Here is a 17,035-nt window from a genome sequence, read left to right as displayed (position 1 = left end):
TGGCTTTTTTCCCTTCCCCCGTTTTTTTTTTTTTTTTTTTTTACATTCTTAAAAAAAATATATATATATATATATATAAATTTGTTTTCTGTGTGTGAGTGTTTTGCTTGTATGTGTGTAAATGCACATGTGTGCAGTGCCTGTGGTGGGCAGAAGAGGGTGTCAGATCACCTGCAACTGGAGTTACGGACAGTTGTTACCACCACGTGGGTGCTGGGAACCAAACCCAGATCCTCTGCAAGAGGAGCCAGTGCTCTTAACTGCTGAGCCATCTCTCCAGCCCCAGTGCATTCTTTAGCTGTCTGTTCAGTTTATGTGTCTAACATCTGTACTTCCTTGATCAATTTTGTTGCTTTGTTTTTCTCTATTTTTAAATTTCATGTAGTCAAGCCACCGCATACTAGAAACAATCGTTTGATCATCTGAAGAGCTAACAAGCTGGGTCTCTTGTCCTTTAGCCTTTTTCAGCTGCGCCTCTTCTCCTTGGTGGTCTTCTTAAGCAACAGACTCTTCCACAAGACAGTCTATCTGCAGTCAGCCCTGAGCAGCTCAACCTCTGCAGAGAAGTTCCCTTCACCGCATCCGTCTCCTGCCAAACTGAGGGCTGCTACAGGCCACTGAGTTCTTTGCTGTCCAAAGGGGATGGGTGGGATTAGCTGGAGGATGTGGCAGCTCTTTTCTCTGTTCTCCCCTGCCAGGGAAAGCAGGACCCACTGCCAAGGGCCCTCTGATACTTCCTTCACATTGAGGAATTGGAATTTTTGTCTCTGGTGCACGTAGTAAGGCAGAATCTTCCTAACACCAGTATGTGACTTTTTACCACCACCACCATTGGTCTGAAAGGACCGCAGGTTTTCCAGCTGTTTTCTAGCATTTGCCAGCTCCTGTGCCTGGACTGATTTGAGTACTTTTTTTCCTTCCCTGTGCCATTTACCCTTCTACTTCTCCTTCCTGCCTTCCAGCACCCCTGGATGAATGGGTTTTGTAATTCTAACTGTTGTATTTTGTGAATTTGTTGTTTTTCTGTGAAGCACATACATTGAATGTGGGAGGTAAAGGAGCAACCCAATTGCTCTGGTTCACTCCCTTTATAGCCATCACTGTCTTGTTTTCTTGTAACTCAGGTTAGGTTTTGGTCTCTCTTGCTCTGCTGCAAAAAAGGAGGGGGGAAAAAAAAACAAAACAGAAGAGATGGGACAGGATAGACCTCACAGCCAGACTGGCTGGGTTTTGAAGAGTAATTTTCTTCTTTCCCCTTGAAGGGGAAAAAGCTTTTTTTCACTGGTACATTTAAAGTTCTCCAACTATGGAGAGGTACCAATTCTGGACAAGTGCCACTGCAATACAGAATGCTCAAGAGAATCTGAACTTTCCAACTGTGGAAGATGAGAATTCACTGTTGGTCCCTGCTGGGTCTGATTGGTATTTCAAAGGAATATTGGGTGCTGCAAATAGGAACTGAAGGGTAAACTTATTAAACCTGTGAGTGATGATGTTTTCCAGGCATTTTAAGAGACTAAATGTGGGGTGGGAGGACAAATGTCAAAACTTGTACAATTTTGAAATATCACAATTAAACATGAGCTGGTTTCCCATAAAGTGTGTAATGGTTCAATTTCAAATCATGACCTTGAGATACATATATTCATAGATGGTAAGACTTAAAAATGTTTATTAATTTATTTGTGTTTTTCATGTGTATGAATGTTTTGCCTGCATGTATTTAAGTGCACCTGTGTAGTGCAGTGCCCAAGAGTATCAGAAGAGGGCATCAGATTCCTGGAGTTATGTATGGTTGTTAGCTGCCCTGTGGGTGCTGGGAACTGAACCTATAAGAGCAGGCAATGCTCTTAATCTCTGAGTCATCTCTTAAGCCCCAGATCATAAGACTTTGTCTTGGATAATCTGTTTATAGTTTTTAGCGATCAGTCTTGAAAGACATTCTCTGAATGAACTTGGGTTATAGTGTTAGAGTTGTATTTACATTTATAAAAGACTTTGGGAATGTTACTGTTTTTAAAGCAAGTATTTACATTTCTACTATATTTATGAAGAAAGCATCTAGATTGCAGTATATTGAAATAACATTCATTAGTCCAGTGAAGAGACTAGACATTTGGTTTACAGAAACCTTTACTTTAGCCACATGGCAATTATAATCCAAGTTTGAAGTGCTTATGCAACTGATGGAATAGTAGACATCTTGGAAGTGACCATGGTTTTCAAATTGTGCACAAAAATTTTAAGTTGTGGTTTAAGATTTACTTCTAACATACCTGTGACACCTGGTCCTTTACTGATAGTATTGCAAAGAACCACTTCAGGTTGGTAGAGTGGTTTGAAGAAGACCTCACAATTCCTCTTTGAACTTTTAAGAATGATTGTTTTATTTAAGCTTATTGTTGTATTTTATTGTTGCTTTCAGACATGATCTTACTGTGTAGCCCAGGCTGGCCTCAAACTTGTTTCAGTCCTGCCTCAGCTTCCCAAGCATTAGGATTATACGTGTGAACCACCACACTCAACTAAGCTTAGTTTTTTAAAAAGTTCCTGAAAGAAGCCTAATTAAGCAGCCACATTTTGCCTCCTCAGTGCTAGGGGCTGGACCCAGGGGTCTTAACCTGCCAGACAAGTGCATTACAACTAAGCTACACTCCTATCCCTTTTATGTTAAGACAAGGTCTCCCTAAGTTACCCAGGCTGGCCTTCAAGTCACACTCTTACTGCCTTGGTCTCCCAAGTAGTTAGGATTATAAAATGTGCTACCCTACTAGCTAAGCAGCTACATCTTAGCTGCCTGAAATTTGTATTTGTGCCAACTTAGACTATTAGAAGACTGGACAGATGAAAAAAATCTTTTTTTACAGTCAAAATCTTTTAGAAAAAGATTTTTGAAATTGTCTCTCTGTGGGTATGTGCACAAGTGCAGGTTCCTGTGGATGTTAGGAGAGGACGTGGCTCCCCTGGGACTGGAATTACAGGTTGTGAACTACCTGGCATGTGTAGGAATGGAACTCGGGACTCTGGAAGAGGAGTTCTTAATCAGTGAGCCACCTTTCCACCCCCAAATACCTGATTTTATCCCTAGCACTAGCCTGCCAATAGAAGCTGCTTGAAGTTTAAGTCATTGAAATTAAGGAATTTGGGCCAGTTAAGATGGCGCAGTAGGCAGAAGTGCTGTGTAAGCCTGACAATCTGAGTTTGACTCCTAGAATCCACTGTGGAAGATAATTGACTCTCAAAGGTTGTCCTCTGACTTCCACAGTGTGCCATGGGGCCTGCACTCATCATGTAAACACTTGAGAGAGGCAGAGAAGGAAAGAATTACTCAAATTGGAGATAGAGTTAAAGGTAGAATGCTTACAGAGCATGGCTAAGTCTTGAATATAACAAGAACCCGGTGTGTGTGTGTGTTTTGTGTGTACATATAATGACAGGGATATAATTTTAACATTATGTAGACCAGGCTGGCCTTGAACTCATAGAGATCTGCCTGCCTCTGCTTCCCTACTTTTTGAGACAGGATCTCATTAAGTGCTCAGAGTGGCTTTGTGGCTTTGAACTAGCTGGGATTACAGGCCTGCCAACAGGCCCAGCTCAGTATTTTAAGAAATTAAAAAAAAATTTTGTGTAGCTGAGATTTTATTGAGTGCTGGGGTTACAGGTGTGAGTTTTACATTTATTCATATATATATTATTTTTATTTTATGTGTATGAGTGTATTACCTGCATGTATGTAAGTGCACCCATAGTGTACAATGCCAGCGGATGTTAGAAGAGGGTGCAGATTCCCCCTAGAACTAAAGTTGTGAACGATTGTTAAGCCGCCGGTGCTGGGAATCAACCCGGGTCCTCTGCTAGAGCAGACAGTGCTCTTAACAGCTGAGCCATCTCTCCAGTCCCAATGTTTACTCTTGCTGAAGTAAAATTACATGGGACATTTACTATAGTAACAAAATAAGCAATTGAGTCCTAAGGTCCCAGGGTAAAACTGGTCATATGAATTTTGAGGAAATACATGATTGGGAAGCACCACTTTAAATAATGCACTTTCAGTAAATTTCAAAGGTATTCTCCATGGGATGGTAAAAAGGGAAGTCATTGGCATCTAATGTGCACACGTCCAGATGCTTCAGTCTTTAGCATTTGCTCAGAGGCATGTAAGTCGCAAAAGCGCAGGAAGACAACCCGGTATATGTTAAAGTCTAAAAGATGACGCGATTGGCTACTGAAACTGCCCCCCTCCCTGCCCACAGCACCGTTCTTGAGGGGTCGGGGAGAGAAAGTGAGGCAGGAAAGCAACTCGCTCGCAGGGATCTAGCGATGGGGCAGTGACAAACAGGGCTCGGCGGCCTTCTGACTCCCCAGAGGCAGATCTTTGGTCCGGTGCTGTCTTAAGTCTGGCACGGGCGGCTGTTCCAGCCCTACCCTGACAGCCCTTTTAGGCCTTGGCATTGTCGAAGTTACTGGCACATAATCAAAACCATTTCTGGAGTGGATTAGAGAAGACAAGTCGTATACACGATGGATCCATGTGGACCACGACGCCGGAGTTTTCAGAAACGGAAGAGCACTGTTCCCTCTTTCCTTCAACCGCTGACTGGGTAACGGTCCATTTCTACCTTAATCGGAGGCAAACGGCTTCACAGCCCAACTTTTTTGGGATGTGGGGCGACAGCCGCTTTCTCACCGTATTTCCGCTTCTGGTCACGAGGGTGGGAAACACCGGCCGCTCCTTCCCACTGCGACTCCTTCCCGGTCCACAGACCGACACGTCACTCCTCGGCCCTCAACCAAACTGCGCAGAACCGGTTCTTTCCGCGCTCTTCGCTCCCCACGCCGGCCTATCACAGATCGGAGGGAGCGCGTAGTCCCGCCTCCTGGCTGCTAAGTGATAGCTGAAGGTGACCAATTAAAAAGTGGGACTCCAGCTTGGTCCACGCCTGCGGAAGTGATAGACAGGGTCAGAATCCTATCGCTTCCCGAAGATGGTCTATTGGCCGAGAGCCAGTCAATGAGAAGCGGCCAGGGAGGCGTGCCCCGGCTGCAGTCAGGGTTGGGTGCACCCTTGGGCGGATGGCCCGGGAAGCAGAGTGGGTTCTCTGGGAGCGTCCGTCAGGTGAGAAGGCCGCGGCGCAGCGCTGGAAAATTAGCGCAGGTGCAGCCCGAGGTGGTGGCGGGCCTCAACGAAGTGCAGGCTTCAGGCCTGTGGAAAGGCCATGGGGAGCAGAGCCTGCTGGTGGCCTTCTGGAAGAGGGGGCGTGGGGTGTGGTGTGGGGCCCCCGCGGACTGTGGGTGGGACGGCTTGATGAAGGGGCCAGGGAGGCCCGTGGGCTGGTGGGAAAGACTATCCCGGAACTAGCTGGGAGGGAGACGCTGAGGGGGTGGGGTGGGGGGTCTGGGGGCTGCTCGGTGAGGGTGCCAGGAGAGGGGCCTGGGAGCTGCAGGACAGGGCCGGAGGGACGAGCGCGAGGCCAGGGAAGCCCTGGGTGAGGACGTGGACATGCGTGTGGGGAAGCCAGGCTGGGAGGATGCAGCCCTGGCCACTAGTCAGGGTGGGTGAGGATGCCGCGGCTTTCAGGATGCTGAGCGAGAAATGTCTTTCTCTCACGTGCTCCATCGCAGTGTGGAAACCTGAGAGCACAGGTGAAAAGTCCCTGTGCTCGGCCTTAAATCACCGTCTGCCTTTACTCGTTTTTTCAAGTCCAGCTTCTAGCCCTCTGGTTTCCTCCGCTTACTCTTCAGGTGTGTGGATCGTGTCTACTCTGGTGTTAAGTTCGTTTCTGTTTCATCCATTTCCAGAAAACAAGCTATAGACTTGAGAGATGGGAATGGAGTGTTCACTTCCCGGAGTTTGCACCACAACCCTTCCCTTAGGAATTATAATTAAACACGTATAGGTAAAACTGCTCTTCTGGGACAATTAATTATGTAGTCCCTATCTGATTCCTTTGTGATTTTTCCATCTAGTCCAGTGTTACCTTTCTCTTTTTTAAACTGGGAAAGATCTGTAATAATGTAGGTTCCTTTTCCTACATAGTTTAGAACTGTGCTCCATAATCTATTGTTACATTCTTTATCTCCTAGTCCTTGACACACTTCTTGTCCATAAGTGATTGCAATTCTGAACACTCTACAGCCTTTCCTCAACATTTTAATTTAGTTTAGTTCCCCCACCCCCATTTTTTCCCTACAGTAGGAAAAGTTTATCTTTTCCCTCCAGGGTATCTGGTGCTATGAGATGTCCCTTTAAGCTACCAGTTATTTATTTAAATCAGCAAGGTTAGTTACAGAGATGCCTTGAAACATGATTGGAATGGGGAATAGACCTGAGTAGTAGTTACAGTGTGAATTATGAAATTGAAAATACAGTGGTCTGAGTATGTTTATCTCCTCTGGAGTTCATGATTACACTTGAATTAGTGATCAGTTTGCTCTTTAGTTAGCCATGCAACCACACTTGGATTTGGAGTGGAAAGATGCCTGTAGCAATCAACTGAGCCATAAAATAGGGGCGAGAAATTGTTCCAGTTCATGTTCCAGTCATGATTTCTAGTTTTCCTCTTTCACTTCTGTACTTAACGTTCATTCCCTGTTTTTTTTTAAAGACTTAGTTTATGTGTGTGACTGTTTTGTTTGCATGTATATATGTGTAGTACACGCTTGCAGTGCCTGCAGAGGCCAGAAGAGGCTGTCTGATTCCTTGGAACTGGAATTATAGACAGTTATGAGCTGTCATGTAGGTCCTGGAAACCAAACCCTAGTCCTCTGCAAGAGCAGCAAGTGCTGCTGGAGACCTGGAACTTATTACTGGACCCAAAATCAGTGATCCTCCTTTTCCAGCCTCACCAAGTAATCACAAACCATCATACCCTGTTTTTGTTTTTGTTTTTTAAATTATTATTTCATGTGTATGAGTGTATTGCCTGTATATGTGTAAGTGTACTCATGTCATGCAATGCCCATGGAGGTCAGAAGAAGGCCACACAAGCCACAGATCCCCTGGAGCTGAACTTATGGACAGTCATTAGCTACCATGTGGGTGCTGAGAACCGAACCCAGGTCCCCTGCAAGAGTGGTCAGTGCTCTTAACTGCTGAACCATCTCTCTAGCCCCCATACCCTGCTTTAAAAATAAAAAATGCATTGTCCTGAATTCCTTCTTTCCATTTATTTTTTTAAAATTATTTTTGTTTTGCTTCCCATCTATTTATTTTGGCATCCTTCCCTCCATCCCCCTTTTCTACTTTTGTTCCTTCTTGATCCTTGTGTCGTGCTTGGCCAATTATGCTTATGGTAGCAGTGAGGAAATAGGAAACAGAATTGTGAGTAGAATATTTATTAATTCATTTTTGTAGTACTGAAGATTGAAACCCAGGACCTTTTGCATTGCTAAGCAAGTGCTCTTCTGTTAAACGCCATGGCCAGCCCTCTACAAAGGTTTTCATTTTGAGACAGGCTCTTGCTGAATTGGGAGTCAGGCCTGGAGCCTTTGATCCATCTGCCTTCTCCTTTGTAGCTAGAATCAGACATGTTGAATGGTATGTTTTGATTACTCCTTTTTTAACCCTTTTTTCCTCCCCTTTGATACAGGGTTTCATTAGGTTTCCCTGGCTGGTCTGGAACTTGCTTTGCAGACCAGGCTGAGCTTGAAGTTATAGAAAGAGATCTGCCTGCCTCTGTCTCCAAATTGCTGCTGGGATTAAAGTTGTATACCACCATACCAGGTTGACCCTACCTTTTTTTTTTTTTTTTCTTTTGGTCTTTTTGAGACAGGGTCTCCCTATAGGCCCAGCTGTCCTGGAACTCACTATGTAGACCAGGCTGGCCTTGAACTCGCAGACCTCCGCCTGCCTCTGCCTCCCGAGTGCTGGGATTAAAGGCATGCGCCACCACACCCGGCCCAACCCTACCTTTTTAGTCTTGGCACATTAATTGTTTGCTTCCTTGCCAGTACATCATACTTTAGGCAAAGCTAGGATGTTGGTATTATCCCTGATCCCTCTGTATTTTCCTAGATCATTTATACTTTATGGTTCTTTCCCACCATCAAAGATTAAAGTTAAATTGAAGATATTCAATATCCCATGATCTTTTTCCATTTTAGCTATTTGAATATCATCAATTATCACCCCTTTGATGTCAAGATGACTAAACTTGGATTTTTGCGATTGTCCTATGAGAAGCAGGACACACTTCTGAAGCTTCTCATCCTGTCAATGGCTGCTGTGTTATGTGAGTTTGCATGCGGGTCTCTCCTTGGGTTGGAAAAAAGAAATATATTTTTTTTAATATTTTTTGTTTTATGTGTATACATGTATTGCCTGTATGTAGGTAAGTGCACCTGTGTCATGCAATGCCCATGGAGAACAGAAGAGACTGTCGGATCCCCTGGAACTGGAGTTAAGTTATGGACATTTGTTAGCTGCCATGTGGGTGCTGGGATTCGAACCCAGGTCTTCTGCAAGAACAGTCAGTGTTCTTAACTGCTGAGCCATCTCTCCAGCCTTGGAAAAAAGAAAATCTTAAAGAGAAAAAAAATGGCTTTCTTAAAATGGTTTCTTTTATCATATTGCTCTTGTTCTTTTTCCATTCCTCATTTCATAAAGACAAAATAACTCAAGAAATATCAAACTCAGGACTGTAGATTATCTAGGAAAAAATACAAAGTATGATGTATTTTACATTCTTGGGACTGAAAGAAAATGGGAGCTATTGGATACTTAAGTTTATAAAAGATTTGTCTTCAACTCTGGTGCTTGTGGTGATTAATATTGCCAACTTGACAGAATTACCTAGGAGACAAGCCTCTGGGTGAGCCAGTGAGGGATTATCTAGATAGATTAGCCTCTGGGCATGCTTGTCGGGGGTTATCTTGATTAGGTTCATTGAGGTAGGAAGGCTTACTACCTTAAGGCACCATTATATGGGCTGGTGTCCTGGACCAAAAAATAATAATATGAGCTGAGTACTAGCATTCATGACGTCTTCCTGATTGAACATAGTGTGATCTACTACCTTATGCTTTTGCCTCCTTCCCTTTCCTGCCCACAGTTCCCTCACCCTTGAACTGTAAGCCAAAATAAACCTTTTCTGCCTTATGTTGCTTTTGACAGGTATTTTATCACAGCGACAGAAAAAGTAGCTAGGTTAAGACTGAGTCTTGCTGTATAACCCAGACTGGCCTCAAACTCCTCCCTTAGCCTTCCAAGTACTAGGGTCATAGGCATGTACTATCTATCATACCTGGTTTGCTTTAGTATTTTTGAGAGTCTCTTGAGAATTTACTGTGTTTTTAAGATTTCCTAACCCTTTATGAGTTCTGCCAGATAATTCTGTCTGCTCCATAATGCTATTGTTTATCTTCTGTTGTTCTTTAATAGCATGCCACCATTAAAATATTCATTGTCTGGATTTTTGCAGCTTTTTCAACTCGTCTCTTTGCTGTCCTGAGATTCGAAAGTGTTATCCATGAGTTTGATCCGTGAGTAACTTTGCTTGCTTTGATATTTCCTTATTTATTTTTTTGTAGTTTTGTTTTGGTATTTTTGTTTTGGTCTCTTGATAGTCTGAAGGCATTGAAGTTCCTGGTTTCATATTTAAATTTTGAATGAGCTCTCAGTGATGGGCATATATTTTCAGTACAGTTAAGTGAAAAATCCTTCAAAATTTCCAAAGGAGATAATCATTTGGAACTGACCAAGTGAGTCTTGTGAAATCAAAAAATGTGGTAGATTTTGTGGTTATGGCTTTCTACTTGAGATCTGGCTGGGCTAAGAGAAATCTGGTTTCTTGGTTTGGCCAGGAGTAATGATGTAGATTAAGGGAAGGGACCTTGAAAAGACTTTAAAGAGAATCTCAAGTCATGAACTTGAGATCCAAGATTACTTTATTTATGTAGTAGAAATTGGGCTTCTTTTTAAATTCTAAGGCATTAAAAGTATTAAAGCAACAAGAGCTGGATATTGTGGCATATTCCTGCAGTCCTAGCAAGCTTAGGTAGAAGAAGTAGGATAACATGTTCAAGGCCATCCTGGGTTATATAGTGAGGTATTGTCTCAAAAACACTGAAAAAACAAATTAAAAAAATGAGCTAGAGAGATGATTTAATGGTTGAGAGAACATACTGTTCTTTCAGGAGACTCAAGTTCTGTTCTTAGCACCCATGTCTGGTGGCTCATAGTCACTTGTAACTCCAGCTTTAAGGGATCTGAGACTCTGACTTTTGAGTGTACTTGCACTCACACATACATACACATACATAATTAAAAATAACAGAAATAAATCTTAGAACAAAGCTCCTAAACCCCATATTAAAACAATCTATGATTTTAATTAGGGCTTTTGTTTATCAGATTTAAAGAGTTGCCAGGCCTGGTGGTACACACCTTCAATCCCAGCACCCTAAGGCAGAGACAGGCAGAAGCAGGTAGAGGGATCTCTGAGAGACCCAGCCTGGTCTGTATAGCGAGTTTCAGGCCATCTGGGGCTACAGGGAGACCTTGTCTCAAAATAATAAAAAAAAATTAAGATGAAGCCCTCAGCCTTCAGTAGTATTAATAACTGACATTAGCTGGGCATGGTTGTACATGCTTATAATCTCAGCACTCTGGAAACTAAGAGGGAGGAGGATTGCAGTGGATTGGAGGCTAGCTTTGGCTACATGCATTTACTAGGCCATTTAAGGTTATGTACAAAGACCCTCTCTTAAACCAAAAAATGGGCCAGTAATATGGTTTATTGGGTAAGGGTACTTGCTGCTAAGCCCGACAACCTGAGCTTGATCCTCAGAACCCACGTGATAGAAGAAAACTGACTCCTGCAAGTTGTCCTCTGACCTCCACATATGCTGTCGCATGCACTCCGCCTCTTGACAAATACCTAAATAAGAACACAAAAATGCTAATATTTACTAAGCATGTTCTTTTCTTCCTACTTACTGTTTCACAGATTATCTCTGAATCCTTAAAACAGCCCAGTGACATAGGTATTCTTTCTTTCTTTCTTTTTTTTTTTTTTTGGTTTTTTTGAGACAGGGTCTCCCTAGCCCCAGCTGCCTGGAACTCACTGTGTAGACCAAGCTGGCCTTGAACTCATAGAGATCTGCCTGCCTCTGCCTTACTTCTTTTTTTTTTTCGCAGATGAGAAGGTGGGCTGGGAGAGGTTGTCATTTATTAAGTGAAGGAGCTAAGATTTGAATGTAGGTTTGTTTGACTCCACAGACTGGCATTACTATTATGTTGTCTAAAATTGAGGCTTATGAAAAATTTGGGAACCACAATCATAGGTTCTTGAGTTATTTACATCTTGTTTCTTTTTCTGTTTTAGACAGGGTCTCACTATGTAGCCCTGGCTGTCATGGAATTTGCTATGTAGACCAGGCTAACCTCCAACTTACAGAGATCCACCTGTCTCTGCCTCTCTTCCCTTGCCCCTGCCTCTGCCTCATGGTAGGATTAAAGGCATCATCTTGAAAGTAATATAGTACTTTTTGGGAACATTGATTGAGAAGACCTAGTTTGTAGATACAATTATTTTGTTTGGGGTAGGAATTTTAAAGAATCTGGAGGCAGGGACTGGAAAGATGACTCAGTGGTTAAGAATACTGGCTGTTCTTGCAGAAGATCTATGTTCAAATCCCAGCACCCACATGGCAGCTAACAACTGTCTGTAACTCCTGTTCCGGGGGATCCTATGGCCTCTTCTCTCCTCTGAGGACATTGCATGTATAGGTCACTTAACATACATGCAGGCAATACACACATACACACATAAATGATAAAAATATTTAAAAAAAAGAATTTAGAGACATTACAGAAGAAAACACTTAGCACCTCCCCTCCTCTCCCCTTCCTTTGAGACAGGGTTTCATGTAGTTCAGGCTAGCCTCCAGCTTCTTTTGTAGCTGAGGATGACCTTGAACTCCTGACTCCCCTGCCTCTGTCTGCCTCTGTCTCCCAAGCACTAGAATTATAGGTATGTTCCACCATGCCTGCTTTCCTCTTGTTTCTTTATTTTTTGTTTTATTTTTTTGTTTTATGTGTGTGTTTTGCCTGCATGTATGTAAGTGTACCACTTGTGAGCAATGATTGTGAAGGCCAGAAGAGGGCATCAGATCCCCTGTAACTGGAGCTACAGAGGGTTATTAGCCACCATGTGGGTGCTGGGAACTAAACCCAGGTCCTCTGCAAGAGTAGCCAGTGCTCTTAGGTGCTGAGCCATCTCTCCGGTCCCCTCTTTTGTTTCTTGATCAGACAGACTGTTAGAGCTTCTTTCTTAGACCCTCCAGGTGGGCAACTATTGAAGTGAGCTGATCAAGGAAAGCAAGGGTGTCTGTAATAACAACTAGAAGACACTGTACAAACAAAAGATTCAACTATTCCTTTTGCTGAGGAGGAAACATACCCAGAGTATAACCCTAGTCTAGACCTAGTTCCACTAATTTGCATGTCCTCTGTCTCAATCTGCCTTCTACAGGTAGGTAATGGGCATGATTCTGACACTTGATGATTGCCTTCCACCCTCTTCCCTTCTGTCTCTCTGAATGTTACCAAAATAACATTTATCTGTGAGGAACAGAAGGATAGAGAGTTCTGCCATCTGCTGCTTCTCTTTACTTCAGCTGCTAAAACTTGATTGACCAAAGAGAATATTGGTTTAGGGAGATGAGCAGGGAGCCACGAATACCTGAAGTAATTAAGTATCCCTACTTTGAGACCCCATTTGTTAAATTTTTTGTTCTCTTTCCCCCATTACTTTTTTGAATTTAAGGGAAGAGATTACATAGTTTGGATCTAAAAAACTTCCCATGCATAGCTTTTAGCATTTCATATCAGATATTTTTATGTAATGTATAATTATATGCTACAGTGTAGGTGGCATTCTGGCATATTTGGAATACCATGAGTGGACCTTGTTAGAAGTTTAAGCACTCATTAGGAAGTTTTTGTTAGGATGTGGGTTAAAGTTTTTCCATTTTGTACATGGTGTTATACCAACATCTTTATGTTCATCGCAGTAATCCATGTGTTCTTGTGTGTGGTAGAGACAGTTTTAAAAAACTGTATTCTTGTCACTTGAAAATGAGCAAAATTACTGGTGTCCACATCTCAGAGTTCTTGTCTGCTGGGTGATTGAATTCTTTGACTGGTCCTGTTTACCACATACTAGCCTGCTGAAGTATTCTGTTTGAGTGCTTTGCATGGTCATTAGACTTTAAGTACATTTCCTACTAAGAAAACTGTTTTAGTTGAGACAGATGTCACAAAGAAATAAGGAGGGTGGATATAGTGATTTCTTTAAAGACAGGGTCTTATTATGTAGCCCCAGCTGGCCTGGAACTTCTATATACACCAGGGTAGCCTTGGGCTCAGAGAGATCTGCCTGCCTCTTCTTCCTGGTACTGGGATTAAATACATGTGCTACCATGTCCAGCTGAGTGTAGTAATTTTTATGACTTAATTTTTGGTATTAAACTTTTATTCAGGTAATGTTGTATTCCTCAGTGGCATAATCTGAAAAGCAAAATTCATTGAAAAGCAGAACATATTTGAATAGGAGGAAGTGGAGACACAGCTCTTCTCTTCTTGCTGTAGGTACTTTAATTATCGGACTACCCGGTTTCTGGCTGAGGAAGGGTTTTATAAATTTCACAACTGGTTTGATGATCGAGCCTGGTACCCTTTGGGACGAATCATTGGAGGAACAATTTACCCAGGTGAGGGGAAGAGTATTTTTTGTTGGTATCCTAAGATACAGTCTTTGTATGCTATAGGACAGTTTTATTTCTATTCGCTTTATTTCATGATATTTGTAATTCCATCCAGATTATAGTTCCAAAAGTGGATCTCTGGAGAAGATGTATGGGATAGTGGAAATAGTGGGGGAATATGTTATACATTCTGGACTTTTGTTTGAATTCAGAGCAATTTTGAGACTTACTATAATTGCTGTTAGTACTTGTAGTGGTTTGTCAAGACCTGTGTAGGTTGTTGAAACTTGGATTGACATTTTCTCTTAAGTTACCTATTTTTTTTTTTTTTGGTCTTTTTGAGACAGGGTTTCCCTGTAGCCCCAGCTGGCCTGGAACTTCCTGTGTAGACCAGGCTGACCTTGAACTCACAGAGATCCACCTGTCTCTGCCTCCCGAGTGCTAGGATCAAAGGTGTGTGCCACCATGTCCGGCTTTAAGTTACTTTTTTATAAGGACAACCTAATGGGATTTTTTTTTTTTTCCTATTATAGGCTTAATGATCACCTCTGCTGCAATCTACCATGTACTCCATTTTTTCCACATCACCATAGACATCCGGAATGTCTGTGTTTTCCTGGCCCCTCTGTTCTCCTCCTTCACTACCATCGTCACATACCACCTTACCAAAGAGCTCAAGGTAAAGGATTTGAGGTGACTGGAAGCTGGGAATGAATGTTGAACTTCTCTAGTAGATACTGGTGGCTGGAGGGACTGAGAGCCTAAGAAGGGCAGGAAGTGTTGTGTAACTATTCCTGGGGAGACTAGAACAAATGTCTTCTCACCCCAGATACAGAACCGGTGACAGCCCAAAGTAAGGATATCAGATACCATCAAAGTTCAACTTGGTGAGCCAGTCACTTTTATGGAGTTACTTACAAGAGTATGAGTGAGGGGGTTTCTTACAGGAGCAGAAGTAACCCAGAGCTGCATCATCAAAAGCCCATCCTCTCATGGGTCACAGCTCATGAAAGCTGGAACCCTGGAGTTTGCAGTACAACTTGTAGGCAGCTTGATAGGTTGGAGAGCTCTGTTCTTCCTGTCTGAGTGTATCCCTTAGGTGTCCTTACTGTTTATTTAAGCTTAGGTAGGGCCTAGTGACTCTGGTCAGTTTCAGAAATTTCTTGAATCTTTTGAGTTGTTTACTTCCTGTGTTTGATGAGCATACCTGAAGGATGGAATGCTTTACCTTCCTTTAGAACATCTTCATTCTCTTTAAAAAAAATATTTTATTATTTTTATTTTGTGTGTATGAGTATATTGCTTGCATGTATGTAGGTGCCCCTGTGTTGTACAGTGCCCTCAGAGGTCAGAAGAGGGCATCGGACCCCTGGGAATTGGAGTTATGGATGGTTGTTAGCCTCCATGTGGATACTGGGAACTGAACCTGGATCCTCAAAAAGCCATATAAACATACAGTAGTCAAAGGAATAAAGTTATTTCTTTGAGGTATAACTGGTGTTTCTGTGATATGTAGTCATTGTTAGAGGAAGGGATGATGATACTTGTAGCTAAACAGCCCATTCTGGTATAGCTTGGTTTTTGTTGGTTTTTTGTTTTGTTTTGTTTTATTTTGAGAAAGGATCTTATGCAGTTTTGACTGGCCTGAAACTCGATATGTAGACCAGGCTGGCCCCAAATTTACTGAGCCTGCTTCTGCTTCCTGAGTGCTAGGATTAAAGATATGCATCAGTACATCCAGCAAGCTCTGGTTTTGATAGCTCAGTAATTATTATTATAATTTTTTAGACAGGGTGCCAAATAGTTCAGGCTGGCCTTGAACTCATTATATAGCCGAGGATGACCTTGAATACCTGATCCTTCTGCTTGTACCACCTCCTGAATGCTGAGATTATATGTGTGAGCTACCATGATTGGTAGATGTGGTACTAGGGATCAAACCCAGGCCTTCATGTATGCTAGGCAAGCACTCTCCCAACACACCTACACCCCTAAGTACCCCCACTTGTTTTTCTTGAGGACAGAGTTTTGCTATGTCACCTAGGCTAGCCTTGAATTTGTAATCTTTAGCCTTAACCTGATGAGATTATAGGCATGTGCTGCTGTACCTGGCAGTTCATAGGGTATTTATGACCTCAGCATATATGTACTCAGTTTGGGATTTGGGGTCCTCATGGGGAATTGATTGTGAAGGTTTTAGCTTTGTTCTGCTGTGTGCATTTGTAGCATCTTACATCAACCTTGGAAATTGTTGGACATTTTCTGGGCTTCTTATAAACAGAATGGGTTAGTAGGTCTTTTGTTCTCTCAGAGGCTTATCAGTATTAATTCCTTCTTCTCCTCTTACAGGATGCAGGAGCTGGGCTTCTTGCTGCTGCCATGATTGCTGTAGTTCCTGGATATATTTCTCGATCTGTAGCTGGTTCCTATGATAATGAAGGTGAGACTTAGAATGTTGAAGAGGTCTATTCATTTTATTACCTAGTAAAACTTCATAGTGCAGAGTTTGAATTCATCTTTATTGCCTAGCAATAATAAAAATGGTATTTGGTGAGAAGTTAGAAATTGGCAGGAAGGCATCTTGGGCAAGTTTATACTGTCTGGTCATCCCTTCTGGAGAGTTAATTGGAAACTACTTCTTTTTTTTTTTTTTAAATTGTTTTTTCTTTATCTATTTATTTACTTTGTGTGTGTGTATACACACAAGTGAAGGTCAGAGGACAACTTGTAGGAGTCTATTCTCTTTCATTTCAACATATTTACTTTATTGGGGAAAATGTTAATTATTACAAAGATAAGTAGATTAAGTAGATTATTTTTTTCTGTAATTAGGAAATTGAAGAGATAGGTAATAAATTAGATAATGTTGTCCCATAATTTATTAAGGAAGATAAAAATGGACCTGTAAAAGTAACTCCAGTGGCAGGCTGTAACCTATCGGTCACAGACATGCAGATTTGTAAGTCTGCCCCTCTTCTAAATTCTTCAGAAAAGTGTAACCACTCCTTTTCTTCTATTTTTTTCTCAGCATGCCTTTCCCAACATTTTGGGTTTCTTTACTTTTTCTCTAGAGCTCCCTCCCTACCATGTGGCTGCTAGTTTGTTATGTGTCTGACCTCCAGGCTAGCTTGAAAGGCATGGTTTTTTTTTTTCCCTTTTCCCTTTTCTCCTTTCTCACTCTGTGTAACTGCTGAGGGCAATAGCTGGCCTGCCCTGAGGGTTTGTCTTAGTTTGTTTCTTCATTGCTGTGACAAAATACTCTGACCAATACCAACCTGGGGAGAAAAGGGTTTATTCAGCTTACATCTCCCAGGTCACAGTTCAT

The 17,035-nt window shown here is 42.2% G+C and overlaps 2 protein-coding genes across 5 annotated transcripts in view; both read left to right on the top strand.

Moving 5' to 3' along the window:
• Ei24 (EI24 autophagy associated transmembrane protein) overlaps positions 1 to 1,599 on the top strand; it is a 16,871-nt gene extending 15,272 nt beyond the window's left edge. For both annotated transcript variants that reach the window (XM_008834934.2, XM_017798623.2), the window contains exon 11: positions 459 to 1,599. In XM_008834934.2, coding sequence (XP_008833156.1) covers positions 459 to 621 — 163 coding nt within the window. In that variant the 3' untranslated portion in view covers positions 622 to 1,599. The remainder of the gene's footprint in view (positions 1 to 458) is intronic.
• A 3,401-nt stretch (positions 1,600 to 5,000) lies between these two features.
• The window catches only part of Stt3a (STT3 oligosaccharyltransferase complex catalytic subunit A), a 40,826-nt gene continuing 28,791 nt past the window's right edge, over positions 5,001 to 17,035 (top strand). Inside the window, exons 1-6 of one of the 3 annotated variants that reach the window (XM_008834919.2) lie at positions 5,001 to 5,119; positions 8,107 to 8,234; positions 9,423 to 9,483; positions 13,595 to 13,716; positions 14,244 to 14,389; positions 16,060 to 16,150. In XM_008834919.2, coding sequence (XP_008833141.1) covers positions 8,147 to 8,234; positions 9,423 to 9,483; positions 13,595 to 13,716; positions 14,244 to 14,389; positions 16,060 to 16,150 — 508 coding nt within the window. In that variant the 5' untranslated portion in view covers positions 5,001 to 5,119; positions 8,107 to 8,146. Of the gene's footprint in view, positions 5,159 to 5,692; positions 5,746 to 8,106; positions 8,235 to 9,422; positions 9,484 to 13,594; positions 13,717 to 14,243; positions 14,390 to 16,059; positions 16,151 to 17,035 lie in introns of those variants that run through there. The other 2 variants (XM_029564429.1, XM_029564422.1) reach the window with 2 other exon arrangements.

The sequence above is a fragment of the Nannospalax galili genome, unplaced genomic scaffold (assembly GCF_000622305.1).
Source record: "Nannospalax galili isolate Female #2095 unplaced genomic scaffold, S.galili_v1.0 scaffold690, whole genome shotgun sequence".
Classification (NCBI taxonomy): Eukaryota; Metazoa; Chordata; class Mammalia; order Rodentia; family Spalacidae; genus Nannospalax; species Nannospalax galili.
Note: the sequence above shows the minus strand (reverse complement) of the source record. Positions and strands in the feature narration are given on the sequence as shown.